Source organism: Penaeus japonicus, unplaced genomic scaffold (genome assembly GCF_977035675.1).
Source record: "Penaeus japonicus unplaced genomic scaffold, GWHDUDI00000001_assembly GWHDUDI00000001, whole genome shotgun sequence".
NCBI classification, from domain to species: Eukaryota; Metazoa; Arthropoda; class Malacostraca; order Decapoda; family Penaeidae; genus Penaeus; species Penaeus japonicus.
The window spans coordinates 36,217,716-36,227,706 of record NW_028234403.1 but is presented as its reverse complement, the minus strand read 5'-3'; the positions used below and the strand labels follow the sequence as shown (position 1 = coordinate 36,227,706).

The following is a 9,991-nucleotide window of genomic DNA, read 5'->3' as shown; positions in this document are numbered from 1 at the left end:
AGTGTTTCCCTCCCGAAGGACGAGTCAGAGACCCAAACACCTTCTGCGCGACGGGCGTTTTAACATCTGCTTCGAATAGCTTCCAAGGTGAGAACAGGCGTCTTGGAGAACAGGTCAAGACGTCTTGGGTGAGATGCGTGCAAATTGAGTAATATTTTGTGTTTGTTAAAACTAAGAGAAAAAAAATAAGAATGAAACATAATTATAGAAACAGTTATGATAATTATTATAATCATTTAATGTCATTGATAATAACATTTAAACTTTGTACATACAGTAAATGAACAACAAGGATGTGAGAAAACAGCCTTAACGATGTCTTTCATACACAGTCAATCACCATTATCCCATAACAGTTAAGGAAAATCAGCGGAATCGTCCAAATAACTTATCGTACACGCTAATAAAAATCTCTCTCTCTCTCTCTCTCTCTCTCTTTTGTATAAGTCAAAAAGGGGGGGTGGGTGGATGTTATGGAACAATGCTGTAAACATCACTCACATTCTCTCCTTTACACATTTGTATGCTCCTGTCCGCAAGTATCACATAAACTCTATCCCAGTGTAATCTTGAAGGATCTCCACCCACCAGCTGCCTAACGGTCCTCGCTCGCTCGCTCGCCTGTGATTGGTTGGCTGGAATTCAAATTTTCGAAACGAACGCACGGCTCTGGCTGATGAACATTATCGTGTACACTAGAGTTTAATGCATTGCTATTGCTCGGCCAAAGAAAAGAGAAATCTAATTTATGGCGGGAAGGCGACTTGTCAAGTTACACAACTTTCTCTTTTTGCTGTTCACAGGGGCTTTGTGAGGCGATTAGGATAGGAAAGGTGGACATTCTTACAAGTTCACGCTGAGATGAAGTATAAATTAGTGTGAGCTGCGACTAGGTGTGTATAGAAAACGGGAAGCAAGATCAGGTTGGTGAAAGCAATTGTGCACATTATATACATATCAACCTGTCCGGTGCTACAGCTCTTAGATAGTCTTTTCCTCTGATTCGTAACTACTATTTTATTCTTTATTTTTACGTATGAGAGAACACAAACAAGCTATTTTTCCGAGCATGTTCATGTTCGTGACGCATTTATACACTCTTGAGCCGACACACAGAAAACGGTGAACGGGAAACGGCAAAGTGTTGCAGTCTCTCTCTCTCTTTTCTCTCTTCTTTTTTGTTTGTTTGTTAAAAAGTTCCTTGTTAACACAAAAAGCTTCGCGAGCACTTTTGGTGTGGTTTAATTTTTTTTTCTCCCCTTTTTTTTGTTTTCCTCTTCTATCAACCTTTCACTTTTTTGTCTGTTTCCTCATTTGACTAGCGCAGTTTTGTCCAATTAACGAGGATATATTCAATTACTCTGTAGAAATGAAAATCTAACTGATCACTAGAGAGTAATTGGTCCTTATGGCACACCAAAACGGGAAGAGTTTTCCGTCACTGTACATGCAATGGTTGATGAAAGATCTTCCTAAAATGCCTTACACTTTCACAAAAGGGTAGAGTCCGTAATCTCACACAGTAGCCTTAAAAATATATTTACAAGATAATATGAATGATGTATCCCAAGAGTCTTCCAACTCTTTCTCATCATCGTAATGCTTTACATATCACATAACAGAGCCTTAAGAAAAAATGTGACAAGTCCTTGCTTCTGTTTGCGAGAAAATCTAACGCCGTAACACCCCTCTTTCTTTTCTTTTTTTTTCTCCTCGGCTTTGGGTGGGGGGGGAGGGGGCGGTTCTTGCGTCTGCTTGCTGCTGTAAGACTATTGGTGGCTTATTTCTTGTTTTATTAATACGGGAAACTGACTGCTTGGTTGCTGGTCTTCTGGAGTGTGGAGTGTGGAGCTGGGGGGTGTGGGTGCAGAGGGTGGGTGGAGCTGGGGGGTCGGGGGTGGAGCTGGGGGGGAGTTGAGTTGTTTGCAGGTCCTTTTTGTTCGGTTAACCATGGGAGAGGGTTACTCACAACGGCTCAATGACTCGCCTTTCAAGTCTTCGGGTTACCATCGCTGCAGTGGGTGGTACGAGAGTGAAATGTTGCGGGCTTTCCCAACTATCCTTCCCCGTCCCTGGCGGAGGACGTCTCCCTCGCTGGGCTGAAGGACGTCGGTGCCAGGATGGTCGCGGCCGGAATCCTTCATCCATCACGTCGGGGACGGGGTCGATCGCCGCTCCTTCGTACCTGAGCGCTTTGGGCCGTACAAGTGCAGCGCGGCGTCTGGGGAGGTGTTGGGTGTCGCCGCCAAGGGCTTCCCTTGCGCCGCCCAAACACACTGCACGAGCCACGCTGGCCCGTACGGCATCTGCGGTCACCTGCTGGTGTCCGCTGCGGCCGCGGCTCCGGATCAAAGCTGGGGCCGCCAGCGGGGGTGCGCTTGGCCGCCTGCCCTTCGCAGGATCGGCGGCGGAAGGGCCTGGGAGGGCGACGGATGCTGCATCTGCAGGCGCGGAGGCAGCATCGAGAAGAGCTGCCCCGGAGACTGCGGTGTCTGCATCTGTGCCCTGTACGGCAGCTGTGATGACATCTGCTGCGGCGCGACGTACTGCTGCAGCTGATTCGCGAACTGCGGCACCTGAGGTGGACCTTGCGGGATCGACATTGACGGCTGCACCATCTGCGACGGCATCTGCGGCATCTGCGATAGGAAGTGGGATGGCACCTGCGATGGCAACTGAGAGTGCTGTTGGTGTTGTTGCAGCGAAGGAGGCTGTGGTGGTCATGTGCGCCGCCTCTTTCGCCCCCTCCCGGCCGCGTCTCATCGGTCCTCCATCGTCAGCGAGTCGGGACTGCCGTAGCCGCTGGAGGCGTCGTCGGCGGCCGCCGCATGGTTGGAGCTGTTGGGCTGCGGGGGCGCGGAGGTGGGCGGCGGCGCCTTGAGGCCGCTCCCGCCCCCTCCGCCGCCCTCACCCAGGTGGTGGTGGTCTCCCAGGCCGCGATCGCTCACGCCCCCAGGGAGGTGCAGACCCGAGGTGCCGGGTCCTCCGCCGCCCAGACCCAAGCCGTTCATCATCATCTGCTGCTGCTGATGCTGATGCGGGTGTTGATGCTGCTGCTGCTGCTGTGGCTGTTGCTGCTGGTGGTGCTGTGGAGGGAGGGTGGGGCCGAGGGGGGGAGCGGCGCCTCGTTGAGCCATGTTGGATTCCTCCGGGGGCTGCTGGGAGGTGGAGAAAGAGAAAGGAGGTTAGGATGCCGTCGAATACCCACAAGACAAAACAAACAAAGACAAACAAGTACACTTACAGCCTAGCGAATCCAACCATTGCACTGACACCCACACCCGGTAATGCAACACGAAACCAACACCGTTTTCAGACCTAAGTTTTAGTTGATATCTTTTTCAAGAGTGAACCATAAAAAAAAAAAAAAAAATCACGAGAAACTTGGCAACGCTAATACTAAGTCTCATATATATTCAAATCATTCTCACTCTCTTCCATGCCCACATCTGCCAATAGAAGTGTGGGATGCGTGTGCGGATCGCGTGGCGTGCTGATGTGTTTATTAAACCAACAAACTATTTATATTATCAGCAACCCTCTCCCTCTCCCTCTCCCTTGCCTTTTCCCAATCTTCGCATTCTTTAATGAAGCCAAATCTAAAGTCATCTTCTGGTCTTCATTCTCACGACGGAAATAATGTTACTTTTTCACTTAATATTGGAACTCAGGCATCCGAAGGAGGAAGGGAAGGAGGGAGGGAGAGGGGGCTGAGAGAGAGAGAGAGAGAGAGAGAGAGAGAGAGAGAGAGAGAGAGAGAGAGAGAGAGAGAGAGAGAGAGAGAGAGAGAGAGAGATAAAGAGAGAGATAGATAAAGAGAGAAAGAGAGAGAGAGAGAGATAATGAGATAGAAAAAGAGAGAGAAATATAGAAATAGAGAGAGATAAAGAGAGAAAGAAAGAAAAAGAGAAGAATAAAAAGAAGAAGAGACCCACTTAAATAAAATACCAAAGCCAGGCCAATGGACAACCTTCCTCCTACTTCCCCAAAAGCGCACACCAAAAAAGACACATGCCGGAAGAAGGAAGGAGAGAGGGATCACCCTCGACTGATATTACGAAGATAATTAGATGTAATACATAATTATAATAATCAATAAAGATAATTAATCCTTCACCACGCATGGCGATGAAGATAATGACTATATCATGTTAATAGTACATAGAATGACAGAGATACAGCTATTACTACCCTAACCAATGTTACTACAACTACTACGATTACTACCACCACTACTACTACTACTACTACTACTACCACCACTACTATTACTACTAATAATAAGAGAGATAAGGAATGACTCATGCCACCACTTTCCTTATCGTAAGGGAAAAAAATCTTAAAGGCTGATGCTAATAGCAGCGTTTGTGTGTGTTTGTGTGTAGATAAAGGCCGGATGAGGAGAGGGAGAGGGAGAGGGAGGGAGGGAGAGAAGGGAGAAGGGGGGAGAAGAAAGAGAAAGAAAGAGCTAGAGACAGAGGAAGATAAAGGAAGATAGAGAGAGATAGAGAGATAGAGAGATAGAAAGAAAGAGAGATAGAGAGAGAAGGGAGAAGGGGGGGGAGAAGAAAGAGAAAGAAAGAGCTAGAGAGAAGAAGCTACAGAGAGAGAGAGAGAGAGAGAGAGAGAGAGAGAGAGAGAGAGAGGAAGAGATACAGAAAGGAGAAAGGAATCAAAAGAAGGAGAGAGAAAGGAAGAGGAAGAAAAAGAGAAAGAGAGAGAGAGAGGATGGGTTACCTAGCATCAAAAAAGACAAAGCCACTACACATGAAGGTAACCTGAACGCCAACATAATATGCGAGGACGTGTCTAGTATGTGTATGGGGGGGGGGGGTTAAGGTAAGGTAGGAAGGGGTGTAGAAGTATCTGTCAGGGAAAGGGGGAAGGGGGAGGGGGGGGGAAGTAGGCGTATCAGTCAGGGGAGGAGGGAATGGGGGGGGGGGGGTCGTAGACGTACGTGTCGGGGGAGGGGGGGGGGGGGGGGGGCTAGACGTTCGGGCCTACCATTTTTTTTTTTTTTTTTTTTGGGGGGGGGGGGGGGGGGAAGAAGCATAAGCATATCCTACAGAGAAAAGAGATGGAGAAGAAAGAAGAGGAGGAAAAGGAGGAGGAGGGGGGGAAATAGAATGAAGGGGGGGGGTATATTTACCGCGCCTCCCCCCTCCCCCCCCCCACACACACATTTAAGACCGCTGTAATTGCAAAATGGAAGATCAACATTGGTGCTACAGCCGGAAAAATGCTGATCACTAATTGGAAAGTGGTACGTATGACCCTGTCCAATTAAATTAATGAAGTTCAATCCAATAAATGGTCCTGGTGTGGGGGCCCGACGGTGGCGGCGGTCTGTTTGGTTGCTAAGTGGTTGCGTGCGTGTGTGTGTGTGGTTGTGTGCGTGTGTGTGTGTGTGTGAGGGTGTGTGGGGGGGGTGTGGGGGGTGTGGGGGTGTGTGTGGGTGTGTGGGTGGGGGGGGGGTTGTGTGTGTGTGTGTGTGTGTGTGTGTGTGTGTGTGTGTGTGTGTGTGTGTGTGTGTGTGTGTGTGTGTGTGTGTGTGTGTGTGTGTGTGTGTGTGTGTGTGTGTGGTTGTGCGTGTGTGGTTTTGTGTGTGTGTGTGTGTGTGTGTGTGTGTGTGTGTGTGTGTGTGTGTGTGTGTGTGTGTGTGTGTGTGTGTGTGTGTGTGTGTGTGTGTGTGCGCGTGAGTGTCACTTTGAATAAGAATAGCTGTTAGATAGAGTTCAGTTTTGCATTATCTAAAATAAACAGAGATAGATCGATAGAGTGAGAGAGATAGAAAAGAAAGAAAGAAAGAAAGAGATAGAAAAGAAAGAAAGAAAGAGAGAGATAGAAAAGAGAGAAAGAGAAAGAGAGATAGAGAAGAGAAAGAAAGAGAAAGAGAACGAGAGATAGAAAAGAGAAAGAGAAAGAAAGATAGAAACAAAACGACCCCAGGATTCCCACCGCACCTTAAGGAATCCATCCTTGGTATGGGTGTTAAGTGTACAGACCGGAAGCGAAGCCCGAAAAGAAGGGTGTAGGAAGCCAGCTAAGGGTGTAAGGATGTTTGTCAGAGCGGAGATAGATCGCTTACACTCTGACAAGGGTGATTCCGGTAGGGTGGGTGGTAGGGTAGGGGTGAGGGTGGGTGTGAATCCTGTTGTTACTTTTTTTTATTATTATTATTATTTTTTTTTTTGGGGGGGATGCCTGGGATTGTAATAACAAAAGTTGGAGAAAATAGAGATAACAACGATAATCATGATAAAAAAGAAACAAAGATGATAACAATTATAATTAAAATAATGATGATAATACCAAACATAACGTAAGAATGATCATGAAAAAAAAACAATATTGCAGTAAAGAAATAATCATAAAACTAATAATAAAAAAATACAATAAACAATAGTAATAGCAATAAAATATAATAATAATAAAGATTATAATAGTAATAACATAAACAATAATCATAACTATAATCATAATAATAACAGTAATAATAATAATAATAATAATAATAATAATAATAATAATAATAATAATAATAATAATAATGATAAAAACAACAATAAAAACATGTGACAGAATAGTGTACTCTTTACTCGAGGTGCCAGATACTTTTTTTCAGACCTATGGTGTTAGCAGAAAAAAGCGTGTTAGTTAGCGAGTGCTCCGGATAATGGCCCTTATTCCCAGCAATAACAAGGCCTTTTTTTGCACAGCGAGTGTATAATCATAAACATTGGCTGTGATGAAATGTAAAACATATTTAATTGTTTGTTGTCCATTCAGCTGATTGGTGCAGAGTAACTAGCGTCAATAATGATTGGTGCAAACAACAGGCCTGTGTATGGACGTGTGTGTTGTGTGTGTAGTGCAAGCGGATATACACAAAGCCAGAAGCCAGGGTGTTAACAGGAGTGGCAATTAGCAGTTTTGATAGTTAAGAGGGGGCTATTAGCAGTTAGCTGGAGAGGGGCATATGGCATAAGCTACGCATTCGCAAACGTCAAATAGCGCTAGCAATTCAGTTAGCATCTACACTAGCGAAAAAGAGCTAATTAGTCAAGAGTCTCTAATATAAGGGGATTAGGGGATTGGGGGGCTATGAGGGGAGAGGGGAGGGGGAGGAGGGTGACAAGAACAGCAGTGTTGACAGATAGCAGTGTATATATCTCTTTTATATAATATATAAATATAAATCTATAATTATATATATATCAAAGAGGAAAATGACAGAGGTGACAACAGCTGAGTGGATTAAACTAAGGAGGAGTTAGAGCAGTGTTAACAGTTAGTAGCAGCCTGACTGACCTGGCACCATCACGACGTTAGCATTTCAGGTATGTCCTTCAATGGTACTTTACTGGTCCCGTTCTGTAACGAAAGGGGACGGGTTAACTCTCAATTGCCCTTTGAAAGAAATTAAGTTTTTTGTTTTTTTGTAAAAGCTCTATTTCTGAGTGTCTTATAAGCAAAGCTTTCAAAAGGGTGAAAGGGTTGTAAAAAGTAGGCAAGGGAGTGAAGGGGGGGGGGGGCGTTGCGAGCGGGAAAGTGGGGGTGGGGGGCGGGTGAGGGGGGCTGTCACGGTTGCTAATGCTTTCCTTTTCTTTTTCTTTTTTTAGCGTTTTATTATGAAATGGATTATGATCATAATTAACGGAATGTTGTCTTGATTGTTAACGGAAAGGGAATATTTAATGAAGAGGCTAGTTCGCGTATGAATATTTGCGAGAAATATTTCGTATTGATACTAATACACACACACACACACACACACACAATCCATAAATTTTATATAATGCTCTAAATGATACAAACTGATTTATATATGCTGGCCAAGACATAAATATTTTTCTTCTCTCGATATCAATTACCTAATTCCATTAAAAAAAGAAACGATCGGGAATAAAAATACCAGACTTAAAACAATAGATAAATCTCTCTCTCTCCCATTCTCTCTCTCGCTCTTTCTCCCTCTCTCTCTCTCTCTCTCTCTCTTGCTCTCACTCTCGCTCTCTCTCTCTCTCTCTCTCTCTCTCTCTCTCTCTCTCTCTCTCTCTCTCTCTCTCTCCCCCATTCTCTCTCTCGCTCTTTCTCCCTCTCTCTCTCTCTCTCTCTCTCTCTCTCTCTCTCTCTCTCTCTCTCTCTCTCTCTCTCTCTCTCTCTCTCTCTCTCTCTCTCTCTCTCTCTCTCTCTCTCTCTCTCTCTCTCGTTTATATATATTTTTTTGCGAACAACTAGCCACACAAACTGAAAATATGGTGCAAATATCAAGTTACTTTTACCCAACTTTTCCCTCGGTCCCTTGGTGCGAGGTCTAAAAACCCGAGGGGAAACAAAGAAAGAAAGAAAGAAACAAAGAAAAAAAAAACACTTCGGTGCACAGGACAAGGTTAATATAGAAGCCGACTAAGATATATAAATACATATATGTAATTAAACAAATAAGATATACAGATGCAAACCAGACTATTGTTTCTCTAAGAGATATGTTAGTACTGTGCATTCAAGAGGCTAGTTCAGCCGTCTGTTGAACAAGCAGAACTGCCCAGTCAGTAGGCCAGACCGTGCAATGCAGTCGAGTGGTTAAGGTGTTAAACTGGCGACACAGGGGTGGGGGGGGGAGTGGGGGTGACTGTGATTGGCCGGTGTCTGTTCTGACTGTCTGGAGTGTGGAGGGAGGAAGGAAAGATGAAGAAGATAAGGTAAGGGAGAAGGAAAATGAAATTGTCGTCAAAGGTCTGACTCGATCGAAGAATTGAGAAATGGAAGGTATTATATAGGCCTATTCGAGTACTTTGCTGATGCTAAACATATTTTGTGTAAAATTCTCCATGTATTTTACTAACAAAAAACATTTAACGACGACTGAAACTTTGATATAAGTTTATAATCCTATCAATGCTGACAAGATATGAGAGGAGACACAATATACATAAATGCAAACATACATACAGTAAACATACAGAGAGAGTGTGAGAAAGAGAGAGAGAGAGAGAGAGAGAGAGAGAAAGAGAAAAAAAAAAAAAAAAGAGAGAGAGAGAGAGAGAGAGAGAGAGAGAGAGAGAGAGAGAGAGAGAGAGAGAGAGAGAGAGAAAGAAAGAAGAGAAAGAGAGAGAGAGAGAGAGAGAGAAAAAAAAAAAAAAAAGAGAGAGAGAGAGAGAAAGAGAGAGAGAGAGAGAGAATACAACACAGAAGTCAAACACAGACAGACACACGTATACACACTACGGCCGGTCATGATATCAGACATACAACAGACAGGGGAGAGACAGCGTAACTGACAGGAAAGGGGAAAGGGGTGAGGGGGTGAGGGTGGAAAGGGAAGCTGGAAGGTGGAAGAGGGCAGATAGACAGACACAGACAGGTAGAACAGATACTCGATAATGAGGATACAGACATATTTGCAAGATGATCAATGTAATAAGGAGAGAAGTAATAATAATAATGGCAATAATAATAACTATAATGATATAATAAAGATAATGATGATACTAATAAGGAAGAAGAGTAGGAAAAGACAACCTGACTATAACAAGACGTTTAAGACAACGAAGAAGGAGAAAAGGGGGGAAAGAGGTAGAAGAAGGGTTAGTAGGAGAACCACAGATAGACTACTCGAAGGGGGGGGGGGCGTAGGCATGGTTAGTAAGGTGGCATAGAAGGAGGAGTATGGGTAAGTATAAGTAAGTAAGGGGCCATAGAAGGAGGCTATTTGGGTAAGTAGGTAGAGCCAAAGAAAGGTGGGGTAACAAGTAACAAGTGTGAGAGAGAAAGGGAGAGGAGAGGAGAGGAGAGGAGGAGGAGGAGGAGGGGAGGGGGAAAGGGGCCATCATCATTTCAAGTGACTGACTGAACAGTGCTTGTGGTGGCAGTGCGCTTTTGAACGAACGCTACCTGCAGGTCACTAACTTGTCGCTTGATGTGGGCGAGTGAATCGGACGAGTAGGACATGTTGGCGAAAACCATCCTCTCCTCATAGTCGTACTCG

At 44.8% G+C, this 9,991-nt stretch overlaps 1 protein-coding gene across 1 annotated transcript in view; it reads right to left on the bottom strand.

Moving 5' to 3' along the window:
- Positions 1 to 214: 214 nt before the first annotated feature.
- Positions 215 to 9,991, bottom strand: part of LOC122259136 (uncharacterized) — a gene marked incomplete in the record, with an annotated part of 255,795 nt that continues 246,018 nt past the window's right edge. Inside the window, 2 exon segments of the mRNA XM_086539459.1 lie at positions 215 to 3,158; positions 9,898 to 9,991. Coding sequence (XP_086395585.1) covers positions 2,760 to 3,158; positions 9,898 to 9,991 — 493 coding nt within the window.